This window comes from Apostichopus japonicus, chromosome 20 (genome assembly GCF_037975245.1).
Source record: "Apostichopus japonicus isolate 1M-3 chromosome 20, ASM3797524v1, whole genome shotgun sequence".
Lineage (NCBI taxonomy): Eukaryota > Metazoa > Echinodermata > Holothuroidea > Aspidochirotida > Stichopodidae > Apostichopus > Apostichopus japonicus.
In genome coordinates, this window is record NC_092580.1 from 12,657,620 (window position 1) to 12,674,400 (window position 16,781).

At 38.5% G+C, this 16,781-nt stretch overlaps 2 protein-coding genes across 2 annotated transcripts; one reads left to right on the plus strand and one right to left on the minus strand.

Moving 5' to 3' along the window:
- The first annotated feature begins 3,261 nt into the window (after positions 1–3,261).
- On the plus strand, positions 3,262–6,085 carry LOC139961850 (uncharacterized). The gene is made up of 3 exons (XM_071961426.1): positions 3,262–3,732; positions 4,470–4,604; positions 5,323–6,085. The coding sequence occupies exons 1-3, from the start codon at positions 3,467–3,469 to the stop codon at positions 6,077–6,079; spliced, it is 1,158 nt and encodes a 385-aa protein (XP_071817527.1). The 5' UTR covers positions 3,262–3,466; the 3' UTR covers positions 6,080–6,085.
- Positions 6,086–6,273: 188 nt separating this feature from the next.
- LOC139961856 (uncharacterized) lies at positions 6,274–10,671 on the minus strand. The gene is made up of 5 exons (XM_071961449.1): positions 10,450–10,671; positions 9,745–9,821; positions 8,595–8,768; positions 7,703–7,945; positions 6,274–7,427 (listed from the first exon to the last, which is right to left on the minus strand). The coding sequence occupies exons 1-5, from the start codon at positions 10,486–10,488 to the stop codon at positions 7,112–7,114; spliced, it is 849 nt and encodes a 282-aa protein (XP_071817550.1). The 5' UTR covers positions 10,489–10,671; the 3' UTR covers positions 6,274–7,111.
- Between the last annotated feature and the right edge of the window lie 6,110 nt (positions 10,672–16,781).

Consider the following 16,781-nt stretch of genomic DNA (forward strand, 5'->3'; position numbering starts at 1 on the left):
TGAAAATCCTGAGCACATTACGGACGTTTATTATGAAGGTATATTACTAGGTAATTTCATCAGAGAGTTCCATAACAACTCCCTGATTTCATAGACAGGGCATCAAGTTGCTGTTTCCACTTATAAAGCTCTGTACAGCTTTTGTTCTGTCACGTTGACAACATTATATAGCAAATTGGGGAAAGTTTGATAATAGACACCCACAAAAAAAACAATTTTTTCCTTCAGTTGTCTTAATTCCTATTTATCTTTTTGACAAAATAATGATGCGACAAAACTTTGAAACGAGAGGTCTCATGAGCTAAGGTTTGGTGGTCACAGGCATATTAATAGGAAGAAATGTTTGTGTGGGAAAACAGAGACACCTGTTATCGACTAGATTGCAGGAATGTTAAAAGGGGGATAAGGAAGATGGGAGGGGCGGGCGCGAATATTTTTTTCCCAAACTGAACTGACACTGAAATTATTTCCTCGATTATGATTGGCTGATCAAAACAAGAACGGTAGTCTGCGTTTATCAATGAGTGTATGTGACACTGTTAGTGTTGATCCTCATGGGCCGCATCATGTCAAAAATACGTGTGTAGGGATACAGGCTAAGTTAAAGTCTGTAGGCCTAACTGCCTATACATGTAGATAAACTGCGAGGCTTTCCAGTTATCGAGAGCTACTGTAAGGACGGTAGGGCCTATATTAGTGAATTTGAGATCTCGAACTATGATACGTATATACGGTTAATGCAAGCCTACTAGGTCACCATGAACAAGAACTTCTAATGGTGCCGGTAAACATCTGTGTTTCCGTACGTATAGGTTATAAGGCTATATACAACTAGTTAACAAGTCAAAAGACACAGCCATATCGTCAAATGCCTTTTTTGTGTACTCAGCTCACTGGCTGGCACACACTCGCTCGCCGTCTTCACGGCCACTGCATATTCGACTAGGCCTACCATGATTCATTGACTGAATACATTTTGAATTTATGATGATAAAACTAAAAGTATCGCAACTCCGAATGTACTGCGTTGTATACTATAAACAGTACAATAGGCTACATCACATGTGTTGTGTAGAGCGGAGTCAAGCGAGTAAACAAACGATCAAGGACTGTCTATAATATATAGGCGCAGTAGTTGGGAATAGTTGCTTCATTGTGTAAAGAACACTATATACTTTCGTTCATATATATACCTACCAAAAGTTCTGGAAAGTTGTTAACGTGAATATCATACTGATAACTACAGATTATCGAAGGATCCATGTTGAATACTAAATTATATCACGTGCTCGCTGAGAGCCAATCAGAATCGAGGATATAATATCAGCGTCAGTTCAGTTTGGGAAAAAAATGTTCGCCGGCGGGGCAGTATACAGAGACCCCGTAGGGAAGCTGCATGATTTGAAAATATATTTTGTTCACCCTTAGTCCCTAGCAGCAAAGTATAGCAGCAAGTCCCTAGCAGCAGTAAAGGTATTCCGCTCTTATTTTTAACTTATCAAAAGATTATAGAGAATCCTCTTGGCCCTTCTTTTTTTTTGGGGGGGGGGGGGGGTGGGGGGCGAGCGTCTCGAGCCTCTTCGTTCCTTCTGGATATTGAGCAAAAGATTTGAAAAGACGACATTTTTTAAAGAAAATAATTTCTGGGGATTTATTACAATTGTAATACCGGTAATCTCCCCAATCCTTCCTTATTTCTCCTGTGAAATATTATATTTTCAAATTGAAGTAATATAATAAGATTCCAACGTTTTGTTGTATTTACTTTAATTGTTTACATATGAAAAGTTCTGATTCCTTTTTGTAAAAGATTCCACTTTTGTAAAAGTATGGGATAGATGTCAATAAAACGACAGTTCAATTGATTGCTACCGTATATCTAATACAGGCCTACATATATAGCCTATGTATTGGTATTTTATAGTAACAATGTTTTAAATGTCACATCAGTGATCACAGATTCAGTGAGAAACTTGAAATAAAATAAATAAATAGCCCAATTAAACACGGATCTGTTATAATAAAACAAATCAGTAGTTTATCTCAACATATGCTCACCAGCTATAGGCTATCACTCGTTGAACAATGATTTTACTTTCGTATACTGCACTGTTTTGGCTACATTTTGGAAATGTAGTCTCTAGAATTCGGTTACATTCGACTACATATGTTGATAAATCGATAGTAGATTAGTACTCAGATATTATTCTACATGTCAACGGAATAGTATGGTGGAAAGGAATAATACATAGGTGGTTTAATTGTCACATCAAGGGCGGTGGAACCGGGGGGCACGTGCCCCCCCCCCCCCACTTTTCCTCAGGTTAAAAATGTGCCCTTTTTCTACATAAAATTTGAGGTGTCTCAAGTTAGCAAGAGGCCAGGGAACCAGAATGAACACTCGGGAAGAGCCGTTTCCGGCCATCTGAGGGGTTTGTAAAACCAACAATTTTCTAGTACGCTCCGCGCCAACCGATGGTGGCGCTCCGCTCAGATAGTCGTGCATACAACTTTGCAAATCCTGGCTACGTCCCTGACTTTTAATGAATTTCTGTGGGTCAAACTCAAAGCTATTTCGCATGGAAAAAATTGTTAAGATATTAGCAAGAAATAAACTCTAATTCGGAAGATTCCTACATTAGCAACTAGCATGATTTCACCTCATTTTGTCTCAAAAGAAAACTTTTTCCTTGTTTCCCAATTTGCACATTGGATATTGCAGTGCTAGTATGCATATTTTCCTTGGGGGGGGGGGGGGGCGTCGATGGAGTGATGTGTATACACAAATAAGATAATACCAGGCGCGTAGCCAGGAATTTGCCAAGGGAGGGGCGAAAATGTAGAAAAATTTTCAGAGCCGTAGATACGGCATTGCATACTATCTAAGCGTAGCGCCACCATGATTGGCGCGAAGCGTACAAGAAAATTTTGGCTGAAAATGCCTCCCAGATCGCTGGAAATGGCACTTCCCAGGCCTTGTAAGTTGCATCTTAGCATTTTCTCTTTTGAAATTACTAGCGATATCATAAAAACATTAAAAAAAAAATTAAAAAATAGGCTCAAGGGGGGGGGGGGGCGGCTGTCCCCTTCGCCCCCCCCCCCCTTGGCTACGCGCCTGGATAATACAATAAGAGTTATAAAGGGTACTTAATATAAGGCTGCATCAGTCCAATCGAATTTCTGCAAAGTGCCCTTTGATGTCGGTGCACCCCCCCCCCCCCCCAAGATTAAAAGTGCTTCCGCCGCCCTTGTCCATATTAAGGAGCTTTAGATTGCACGACGCGGAGTAGTGCAACGGGGAAGTTAACCGACAGTGTACGTCTTCGTACTGACTCCCCGTCCTGTTGATTTTGTGCTTTAGATCTGTACGACGGGGGAAATGGCAGTCATGTGACCAATAAGAATCACGTAACCAAGAAGAATCATGTGACCAATCATATCACAGAGACGAATAGCAACCGTTGCTATGGTGTATGCACAAAAGTTTACAGCAGACGACATACACTTATACTTTACAGCAGACGACCGTAGTGCAAGATTTGAAACGATGGCAAACCTTCATAGAGTTCGTGAAGCAATTACTCTTGGGTATTTAACAGATTTATTAGACGACGACGAATTCATGTTGCTATACGATAACAACAAACCGTCAAACCCTGAATTCCAATATTATGATTACGACCCCTTCGATTTGGAAGATTATAACGATGATGAATGCAACGCATACTTCAGGTTAGTGACGCAACTTAGGCTATGCATTAACGTTTAGTATTATATAGACTTAGGAATAGACCTAATTTCCGATGATTAAGTTGCACATAGGCATAGACTAACTCCATATATACTGTTATGGAGGTTTATAAAACATACCGTAATATTAATAAACCCAGTCTTGTTTAAAGACAGGCTGGATTACCTCCTAATCGACACACAGATGTACCCTAGGCCTACAAATAAAAATATAGGCTAATGGGCATACATTAGACTTCGAACGTGACATCAGATTCACTGACTGTGACTGCAGTTGCTGGGGGCTTCTCAGCAGTCAGTCCTACACCAGGCCAGCAATACGACAGTTGTTTTAAGCCTTGTGCCGCCGGAATCACTGCGCACTGCAGGGTTAGGAACCATTTTGTAAGGACGCAGTGTGCTTTACACTGTGGGTATGGATGCGTGCAATGTTTTCCTATTGGTTACTGGAACAGAAAGCGTAAATTGTAATATCAAAATTGAGATTCTGACAGGTCCCACCTGTGCAACCTTCAGGGGTTTTTCTTGTAATAAAAATCTCAATTCGAACTTTAATCTGATGTGGTAACCACTTCTGCGAAAAACACTAAATTATTTTATTTCCATGATTCTAATTAAGTGCAAAGCCTGCCATGTTTTTAAATAATACACCCCTTACGTCAGGAAAAAAAGGGTTGATATTGAAATATTGCTTAACTTTATTCATCTTCGCTTTTTAGGTTCAAGAAAGATGATCTCTATAGATTGAAAGATGCACTTCAAATCCCGGAGAGAATCAAATGTACAAATGGATACCGTGTCCAAGGATTGGAGGCCATATGCATTTTGCTATCACGATTTGCATATCCATGTAGGTAAATATTTTCAACTTATGCCTTACCAAAGACTTTAAAATAGAACTTGCTGCCGTCTCGTTTTTTGCCAAGCATATGAGACAAGAATAGGATGCCATGGGACGGCATCTTAAACCGTCAACACTATACAAACATTCAACTTATGTGTAGGCCTATGCTGAAGTTTCGTCATCACTGTTGTACTTTACCCATTGATGTATGCATGGTTTTCCTTTAATATATAAATTTAAATGTAGGACCACCATTAGGCATTAAAAAACTAGAGCACCAATGGTGCAGTAGCTCATACCTTTTAGGGCACCCCAAAAATTAAGGACAAAAATATATTAGGGCCCAAACATTTTTAGGGCACCAATTTTTTATGGGCCACAAAGAATGTTTAGGACCCACAATTTTTTTTAGGCCCACTTGACCTTTTTTATCAAAAAAACTTTTCTGCAATTGTTGATGGGATTGTAGGGTTTGCTTGTGACCACTTTTGATATGGATAGTGACAGATGACACATCACTACAAAAGCTCATACTAGAATGCTGGTGTGAGCTATAAATTAGTTGCCAGGTCTGTCATATGAAGAAATTGTGAGTTGTGAAAAAAAATTGTATGGAATCACAAGGGACATGTGTGTTTTTTTCTTTGCTGTATTGGTGTCCTAAGATTCCACCTTTCTCATTTGTAGTGACCCGCAATTTCTTTAGTATTTTATCTCTTCTCTGGCAGGTATGGGGATATGGTGAAGACTTTTGCCAGAGATGTACCACAGCTCTGCACAATTTCCACACACATGATTAACTTTGTGTACAGCGAACATTCATATCTTGTGGAAACTTTGAACAGGTTCTGGCTCTCCTCAGAACATCTTATGAGATATGCATCAGCCATTCATGCCAAAGGAGCCGCACTGAAAAACTGTTGGGGGTTTGTAGATGGTACAGTCCGTCCAATTTGCAGACTGAAAGAGTACCAGAGGTTATGTTACAATGGTCACAAGAGGGTACATGCATTGAAGTACCAATCTGTTACAGCTGCCAATGGTCTAGTTGCCAATCTTTTTGGGCCTATAGAGGGAAGGCGACATGATTGTTTCCTCTTGCGAGAGTCTGGCCTCTTGACTGAATTGGAACATAGGTCATATGATACACTGGGGAATACTTTATGTCTTTATGGTGACCCTGCATATCCATTGAGGGCCCACTTACAAGGCCCCTTCAAAGGTAACCTAACAAATGACCAAAAGCTGTACAACCATTCAATGAGTAGTGTGAGAGTTTCAGTCGAGTGGGTATTTGGGGACATGATTAATTTCTTCAAATCAACAGATTTCAAAAAGAATCAAAAAATGGGACTTTCAGCCTGTGGTAAAATGTACATAGTTTCAGGCATACTTACCAATGCACATACTTGCTTATATGGTAACTCAACATCAAAATTTTTTGAATTGGAGCCACCCACATTAGAGCAATATTTTCAAAGGTAATTTGGGGTTTGCTTAGACCAGCAAAATATAATTGTTAATTATGGTCTAATATGTCTGTTACATTTGAAATGCAGGGTTACCCAGTCTTATTTGTTTGTAAAAATACAAAGTATATCAAATTTAGTTTCACTCAAATATAATTTTTCCAGTTAAATATAATGTACAATATATACATATATATATTTATGTGTTTAATATAATAACAAATTATAAAGAAATTCATAAGGGCCATAAACCAAGTGATTCTGAAATAATCTTGAGATTACATTGGACAGTTGGTATGGTCTTTGGTGACTCCATATTGGACTGTCTTTATGTCCTCTGGTACCCTCTTAAAACTAGAGCCCAACTTAGAGGAATATTGGTTTCTTGCTTAGAGGAATTTAAATTTAAATGATGCATTTGGGCTTGGATCAAATGACCATGACATGTTTTGTTTGAAAACATTTCCCTACCCAATTCACAACTTGTCTCAAAATATGCCCCGTTTCCAACCTTTGGTGAATATAATGATTCAAAATACTAGTTTTTAACCACTAATTGATCTTTGGTGACATTGGATCACATGACCGTTTTGCTCGAAAACATTTCCCTACCCCATTCACAAATAACAGTCAAACATATAGTAGGATATCCATTTTGATTGAGAGAAGTGTATCATAGCACTGAAACACAGACAATCACTTTAAAATGTATTTTTGAATAATCAAACATTAATAAATCTCAGAAAAATGGGAAAATGCTGCATTTTGTATATTTCTTGATTGTCTTTCATTTTATTTTTAATTTACATGCATGTTTATGGTGCTTTAATTACAGATATATGACATGAGCTCAATTTGCTTCAAAAATTGACATTTTGTGAAATTTAGGTATTTTCTGTTGAAAACACAATAAGTCAACCATGCAAAGTTCATACTTGGTATAATGAGTATATGATCCCTATTGTTTTGGGAGAGGTCATCTGAGTTAAACCATTTATGAGCAATTTTGTACAAACTTGTTTTGGGGACATTGGTAGGAGGTGGGAACTTATTGTTTATTATTACCCTTCATCGATTGCATGAACATCATTAGCATGTTTTGCATCTGCTGCTGTTGTTGTGCGAGGTGTTGCTGCATTTGTTGTTGTTGCTGCATAAATTGTTGCTGTGTCTGCTGTTGCTGTTGTTGAAAGAGTTCAAATCGTCGATCTCTTTCAGCTTCGTCCCTCTTCACCTCTGCTCTTCTCATGGCGAGCTCTTCCTTCCTCATCTCTCTTTCCAACTCCATCTTTTGATGCAAAAACTGAAGAGCATCACTCCCACTGTTTCTTTTTCTTGGCATATTTTCTTTATCTGCAAAATGCCTATGACAAAACAAGATAAAGGTACATCATGAATTTCTTCAATATGACAGACCTGGCAACCCATTTTTGAGACAGAATGAATCCATGCAATCATGCTTGTGTGTGTGCACATGTGTTTATCTGTATGTATGTGACACTGCTTGTAAACAAAAGATGCAGGGTTCAACCCCTGTAATACTTTGCAAATTCAGCTGAGGTCAAATATTGAAACCTTTTTTTCTGAATACCGGTATACCAACCAACCAACCCCATTTGAGGTAATATGAGTCTCTCACCTCTTCCTTGTCTCCACAAATGATTCACAGGCCCTCTTCTGGACCTCTTGTCCATCGAGGCGCCTCTGCTCCTCTTCACTAGCATTGGTCTTGGGGAGAAGCTCTGCATCATCTTCTTGGTTGGCCATGTCTTCCAGAAGCACCCTCAACTCCCTTTGGCTTTCCGTTTCCTCAGGGCTAATGCCTGAAGCCCTCTTATCTTGAGAGTTGTTCTTCTGCACCTTATTCTTGAGGCTGTTGTACCTATGATTAGAATGAAAAACCAAATTAGGAATGTATTGAATCAAAAGAATAAGTGAATCGCCCAGAGGAACCCATCCCATAAAAAAAAGTCCCTGGTCAAAAGGTAAACAAACCCTCTGATTGGCTCAAAAGATAACAATCTCTTTCTGGCCATGCCCCCTATATATCTTGTACACTTTTAACAATGAATATTCATGACCTATGGAAAAAAAAAACCAATGATGCAATCAAAGAATCCAGACGGGTCTACCCTTGCGATACGTGCTAAACATCACCTACGTCTCGTCTCGCACTTGTCTGTACATGAAACGGAACCACTGAAATTACTGGGGTTAAACCAAATTATAGTCTTAAGTTAAGAAATTGTCGTGAAAATGGAAGGCAACTATGTTCGTCTTGGTACAAACACAAACTTATGAGGGCTCTGAGGGCTATATGAGGGTTGTGAGCTACATGACAGTACAGTATATAGGAAAGAATGCAATGGAAGGTAAAAAGTGAAACATAAATTACATAGGAACCACCAGCACCACCAATTGAAATCCCAATTTTTTGGGAAAATGTAATTATTTAGTATGCTGGGAGGATTTTTCTTTTTCCTCTATGGTATTGTAGAGCATGAATTTAGCTTCTAGCCTCCTTAACATACCTGTCTCTGACAGCCCTTTGGTCCACCTTAAAGGACTGTTTTCTCAATTCGGTGGCCACTCCAGACCACACCTTGCCTCTTTCTAGACTGCCCCTTCGGAACTGAAATGGGTTTTGCAAGGCAACTTCCTTGCAAAGAATTATATCTTTTGCCTCTGTCCATTTCATGAAAGTCCTGAAATAGATTTAGAAGTGTATTTTGAGATTTATTTAATATTATATTACAGCCCAATAGAGATCAATTTTAACTTGATTTCTCGAAAACAAAATGTCTGATATGCATCAAACCTATAAGTATTCTTTATCTTTGTCAAAAATTAGAATGGTTCTTTCCTTGTTTTTCATTACAAAATCCTCAAAGCTGGTCCAATTTTCTGACAATCATAGATGAACCATCTTACTGTAGATTTTGCTGGAAATCATTTCTAGCATACCTCTATCAGTGCATAGCACACACACAACATTTGAGCTCTAAACTTATTTATTTTTAAAATATGGTACTCTGATTTTGTTTCTCAAACAGGAATATGTCATATTTATGATGGTAAATGGGGTTGTATTTCCAATGGTAGAAAACATTGGAAAAATGTAAGAAATAAACACAGTCTGCTTGTTTACAAAAAAGCATAAAAAATCCATACAAGACTATTAGACAATCCATACAAAACAGTACTGCATGTAGCAGTTACATTTACCTGATTCTGTTTACTTTATCGTTGATATCGCATGTCAACATTGATTAGGTGCTATAAAATTGAATTTTGGGGCCAGTCATGTGCGGTTGAGTGGCCAGTACAGCCTTTCAACAATTAATAAAAATCCACACACTTGTTTTTCATAACCATTACAACCCTGGAGCGTAAACACAAATACTTTTTTTAATTGGAAATCTATCATAATTGGTAATTATGTATGTATATTAGATCCACCTGCAAGCAGGCACTCACGAAAAAGCCTCATTGGCTTATCAAAGCCGCAAGCTGACCGAAGTCAGTGTCTTACATTTATATTTAAAGTCCATGATTATGAATTGTTAATTGTCAACAACTCTGTAACTGGATGACATACACTAATCTTGGAGTGACTTGAACCGGGGACCTTATGATTGAAAGGCACCGGCGTTAACCACTGAGCTAACACTCCACTTATACCTGCTGCTACTACTAGGTTTCTTTATTGAGGAACTTGAACCCGCTGAAGCTTCATTACTATCTGAGTTGACAGCAGGCTGTTGAAATATGATGGAAAAAATCAATCAAATATATAGTAACTCAAAGCAAAATATCCTCTGATATACAGTATGTCACAGTGGATTTGTTGGCAATGTATATAAAAGATTATGATGTTTCACTAATTTCGAGCAATCAAACACTCTAAATTATGCACAGTCTTTTCTGCAGCAGAATTCTTCTATTTTAAGAGAAGCTAATCATATAATACGAAAGAACTGGCATCAATCGTAAGTTGTGTTTTAAGCCAGGCTGATTCCATAATGGTGTTTAACAACCCAAATATGCATTATTGGCAAAAATAAGTTGGTGTTTGAGGTGGTATAGCCTTTGCCCCATATTTTGCGGGATGATTTTATAGCTGACCTAGTAGAGGATTGCTTGTAAACGGTAGTGTGAGGGCTGACCCACTACACTCAGCCAGCTATGCCTAGGTCCTAGTTTAGGCCAGATGTTAAATTGTTAGGCTGCCGCTACTTCAACTTGTCGATGTGAAAGTCTGTAGTGTATCCACCCAACAACAGTCAGAATTGAGGAGTATAATTAGTATACACACTGGCAGTACGTAAATTCCGAGCCATTTTATACTTAAACGTCAAATTTCGAATAGAAATACCAAGAACTTACTGAATTTGTAAGCTCGACTCGCCCAAATTGTTCGTCCATCTTGACAATAACAACAAAATTGTGACGTCACATGTTATCGAAGTTGCCGTTTTCACGACAACGGGAAATACCCTGGACACCCGGTGTAAAATTTCAGGGACAACGGGAAGTCGACGTAGACGCATGCGCATAACACATACGTGTCGTCATTTCGTTGTAGAGAGCTCCGCGTCGTGAAATCTAAAGCTGCCTAACAACTCCCTGGTACTACTTATTGTTATGACTAGTGCTCTTGCCGTGCTCAGGGGGTATCACTATCGACCAATTGTCGGACACCCTCTTAGCCCTATCCGTAATTAGTATATTGTACCGCAGTTAATGTAGTGACGGTAGTCGAAATATTTACTGTAATTGTATATTCTCCTGTTTAATGCGAAGTCTCGTCATGTGATTATAGTTATGAAAGATATACATGTTGAATAAAAAGATTTTCGTCAGTTTAGTGATGTGAATCGTATCACTGAGCCGAATGGAAGGCACACTTGAGCGGTGCATCCCACCCAACACGTTATAGAGTTGTTGTCCGACCAAACATCAGCTGAAGAGTTGAGAAACCTGAACATGATAGGATATTACGTTTCGAACGATAACGAGTAGTATATAGCATATTTTATGATCGGTGAGTGTTTTTTTTATGAGTTATAACAAGACAATGATATATAGTTAGAATTAAATAGCATTTTTAAAACCCGACCTTCAATCATTGTCAAGTTAACGTTGCAGTTACGACGTATATACAATCTGTGCTGAATTCGTGTAAGGGGACCTAGCCTAATACAAGAATTTTAGCTTTAACTGACATTACGTAAAATGATTTCATTACTTCATAATTCTGTCACATTGTATTACTTCTCGGTTCCTTAAAATAGCCGGTGACGAGTGTGAACAATGGTTCTGTGTATAAGCTTAATGTAGGTGTGTAAGGAGAAACATGAGACATGTTAAATTGATCCATGTTCAATGAATGGCCACCATGTTGCTTATTTATACTATAGAGAACAGGATTTGTTAAGATGCATATATTATACCTTCAAATAGTACTAGCAAAGATACAGTAGGCAACCTAAACTTTTGCAGTCAAGCAGATCGAGTTACATATTTCATGAGGTTGAATGCATTTCAGGTATATGCTGATCAAATTGTGGTTTTATAAGCTATTAAAATCCAATGCTAAAGTGCGTCAATTATGAGCCCACCATGCTACTGTACATTGTTTGATGTTATACTGTTATGTGTAAGTTATAACCAGTACAGTAGGCTATGGCTACTAATCATATCAGTAATGTATCCCAAGGTTCTTTCCTGCCAATTGGGGTGGATTGGTCAGCCTATTACTAGTATATTATATTGTGCATATTTGTTTGGTACAGGTTCTGTGTCATCACACTTGGTAATGGAGGCCACTGGCATCCCAGGTACAGGATCCGCTGCTGTAATGGTCTCGTTGGTGAGTACATAGGCGGTTATGTATCATAAGTGATTGAGAATAGAGATCCCAAATATTGCCGACTAGTTATTACCTGTTGGTGAGTGTGAAAGATTTGGACACAGAGTACAGTTGACTTCCATGATTATGTTGTCATACTTTAACCAGAACCTCTATGTATATATTACCGAATAACCTATGTTAGGTTCATTAAAATGTCATGGTACCACTGTCTGATATTTAGAGGTAATGTTTCCTCAATGATAGTTAAGCTCAATGTTATTGTCATTTGGAACAAGGGTAAATAGTCCCAAGTGTGTCCTTTGAATTGTATCATCGTCCATGTAATTAGTATTGTTGTTGTGACATATTATAGTAGTATTTTCATTCATGTTAACAATGATTTCAGTTGTAAGTTGTAACATGGGAAAGAGTTATTTGGTGCTCACTTTGATATTCATATTTGATGTTATTCATGTTGCAGGTTCTTGTACTTACATTGTGTTCTTGTTCATGTTATTGATATGGATTGATGGTTCATGATTGTCCAATAGAATCCTATTTCAGATCGGAAAACGGGTTATTCTAGTGCATTCTGGAAAATGGTCTGTGGTGATCACATGACAAAATGTGAGGGCGCTATTTCACATACTTTACTTTCCTTTCATTATATATGCATTAGCTGATGGGTTTGAACCAGTGTGTTCTACTCTTGTGAGTTAAGATGTACTCCCACCCAAGAAGTGGTGATTGGTTAAATATTGACGACTCATTGATTGATCATTATGAACAGTTACGTGGTGGTCATGTGGATAATTATTATATGTATTAGTTGTTGCATTCTTTAATGGACATAGAGGTGATGATCTAGTGCCCATGTATCTTGGTATTCCCAAAATTTTACTTTCATGTTTTGGGGTGCACGGACAAATAACTAAAGTTATGTATGTGACCAATTCTTCTGACTGTGTGACGTAAATATGTATCTGTGCTCGGGTATTTATTACAAGCACTAATATCATGTTATATTGTTGTACATGTTTCTATAATCCTGTTCTCGTGTACATTTTAATTCACATATTTAAGAGGCTGTTGTTAATAAATCGACAGAAACTCTAACCTCTGGTGTTGCCCTTATTTCTGTAACCAATTCTATAATCGACAGTCTTACCCATCTTGTCCTAGCCTTCCTTCGTGGGTGCACGTCCCTTCAATACGATTCCGTTACCGTCAAGCTACTAAATGACTGCTCACTTGAAGCAGCTAACATCACGATTGTATCGAAAAATTCTATACAAAGTACGCCCTGTATCATCGCGATATTATTTTTTTCCGGAGGGCAGTCTTCTCCCTGCCCCCCACCCCTCCCCCACCTGCTGTTTGTAGTGTCACTAAACTACGAGATGTAACCATGGATGATGCAAGTACAATCTAACATAATGATCCACAATCATCACTTACCCATCCTTCTTTTTCTGATGAAACTTATAGCCATAGATGTTCAAGTTGTATTTTCTATGAAATGTGTTATATTGCGGGAATTTTGAATCCTACGGGTTGACGGGGCTGTACAACAACATTCGAATATCGCCGGTACTTGTCTAAGTGGGGGTGGTGTGCATCTACCCATATGGGTTTGCCCATCTCTTTCCCATATGGCACCCATAAAGGTTGACCCAAGTAGGGTCCACATATGGGTTAACCCATGTCACGGTGGGTCCCATATGGGTAAAATATGGGTGACTTAATTGTGCGCAGATGGCCCATCAATTTCCCATATGAGGCCCATATGGGCTTGCTAACCAGGAAGCTCTTCACGCTAAATGACAAGTAACAGCGACAGAAGCGACAAATACAAGCACAGAATACAGACAGGTTAATGAGCATGGTGAAAACAAAGAGATAGATGTAAGAGGATTAGTAGACAAGGGATGGAGATGAATCTCTTCCATTACATTGCCTTTTAGAAAGAAATGTTTTGATTTGATTTATTACGTTTTCTTCATTTCGTCGGCAGTTCCTTCAAATAGGAATCTAAGAGCAAGCAGTAGGTAGAATAAGTGATTAAAAGTTACCATTTCTTTTGCCTACGACCATATCACGTTGAATACCCTTCTTGCCTATGTTTATGGAGCGCTGGTAAAGTTCCCTCCAAATTCAAGGAAAAAAAATAGCGGTTTGTAATGAAAACCTTCCACAAAAGTATACATATATAGTGTGTGTATACTCTGCCCTTTCCTATCCTCCCCCCCCCCCCTCCACATCAGCCCTCTTTCGACAAAAGAGTGTGCCTTTACACAAAGAGCCAGTTTCGTCTTGAGTTTCGTGTTCGGTACTGTCTGACTGTTAAATGATCAAAACCATAAGGCTCAACAGTAATGGTCCCTCTGGTGCGTTAGAAGGGTAGTATTGTTTGTACTTTAAAACTGTACTGACATAGCGTCCTCTATTCTGAAAGTTTATGTCGGCTACTCCTAAGAGCATTTTTCAGTTTAGTTTTGACAGTTTCATCCTGTCCAGAAAGGTTTGTTCATCCTGTGCCTTCACAAAGATTGTGGACTTGGATATTACAAATATTAACTTGATTCCCCCCCCCCCACACACACACAAACACTCCGTCCAAAATATCGACGATAATTATTAAAACGTTCTACATGAATGTTGACCAGGGTATGCATGAGACTGCTTATAATTTTTTACTTTTTTCGAAGAAAAACCCAACTCGGCGTTTAGATGTCACAGAATCTATTAAAATAAGCCAATGCTAGTATAGCTTTTTCTAAGTAAGATAGTGTCCGAACATATTGAATCATTAATGCAATTACCATAAATATTGTTTGAGCTCAAGTATATGGGGCACAGGTGGAGACGACAACCTGTAGACACTACCATAGTTATGATCAAGAATTTTTATTCCAGTCAACGCTATTGCAATACAGCCCCCCCCCCCGCCCAACCCCCACCTCGATATATTTGGAAGATGCCTTAAGTGGGACAATGGAGTCGGTTTGCTGAATCTTTTCTTTGATTTTATACAGTGGACTCATAAATATAAGAAACAAAGATGAAACTAGTCTAAAAGTAGTTTTTTTTTGGAATGTGCCAGTAGTGGATCTCTTACCTTTGCAAACAGTCTATAAGATCCATCCTTATACGCGTGGAGTGATCCAAATGTTAGTCACGTTTAAAAGAATGACACGTGTTCTGTAAAAGACTCAATATAGGCTACTTTGAAGGAATCCTACGTTGGTGGTTGCATCGATATAATAAATGTTCAGTAAAGATATATGGCAATAACATCGTAGATGATAAGGGGTCGGAGTGAGGGAGTTGGGAGGATGCTAGGGGGGGGGGTAGGTGAGGTAGGAGTGTTTGATCATGGGGAGAAATACTCAATGATAAGATCTCTACCCAACTTTGGTTGGATGCATGAGAAACCGAGTGTTGGGTATAGAATATATGCCGAACCTTTTTAGGTGTATATGTAGCAGGCTAAAGTAATGATAATTTCCGTTTAGGTGGTTCTTTTAAATAACCGTTCATTATATTCCGTCAAGTGTATAATTAGATCAATGTTCACTTTTGTTGTAACGTTATTATAGAAAGAAACGTTAGGTCCATAACAACAGTTTGTACACGTTCAGTATGTGCAAACAAAATTTATGTATCCCTTTGTTTATATTTACATTTATCAACAGAAGCAAAAGAGGAAGTGGCTCATTTCGTTTTTATATTTTGTAATTTGTTACACCCCAGGTTACATCCAGTTAGAACAAAATGTTAGCAGAATTGATCAAACTAGTATGTAGGCAGGACAAGGTCACCCAAAGTATACAGCTAAACATGTAGGTAATATGCCGGTAGCCAAAGTTCAATTGATTCCATTTATGAGAGGAGAGGGGGCACAACAGTTGGTTGAGGTGCGTCCGGTTTTCTGATAGGGTAAGGTGGGGGGGGGGGGGGACTTAGGCGTAAAATGGTGCTATCATTTCCATCATTGTAACTAAATGTGTGTGGTACAATTAGTTTAAATTTTGCCAGTCTATATCAGAGCGACAAACATTTCAGCCAGATTGTTACACCCCATCGCCTAAGTGTCACATGTTCATGATCTTAAATGTCATCAATATATGAGATCTTAACCCGAAATTTAGCACGGAACAAACAAATGTCTACATAAGGTATTAAAACTTCTTTACCATAAAGCGGATGTAGTCAGGATTAGACAGGGGTGGGGGGGGGGGGGGTGGTAGGTTACATTATACGGATGTTCTATATCTTGACATATATGAATTGATCTATAACTATACAGGTCGGACAAAACAGTGGGTATCATATAGGCCTGCATTGGCAGACACTATAGTCACAAAATGGCAGTAACCTATTCAAACAGACAGCGCATTGGTCAAGGTGTAACGATTGAAAAAAGAGTTGCTATGACAACCATAGCACCAACATGAAAGGTCGCCCATTCAGTATTGTAGAAAGAACGGAAATGGTAACCGATGGTCAAACGTTTAATCCCATTCAATACCTGGACTTATTCAATATGTGTTAATAGTCGCCTATACATATCACATTCACCCTGCATTGCCGCAATGTATATACTTCCGGTGAATTATAAAGGCTCAGGAAAAGTGATAAAATGCGATTTGTGAATAGCTTTTAGGCAAGTTGCCAACGCTGCCTTGTAGGTTTGATTGTTACTATGAGATATAGAAAATTAATTCCATTGGGTTATGTCCAATGTTGGAACATGTCCAAACTATGACGAGTGTACATAATTTAGTTGACTATTTTATTTGCCTGAAGAAGTGCGGAGGACTTTTTGTTCCCTCATATGTAATGTATATATAGCTGAAAATAT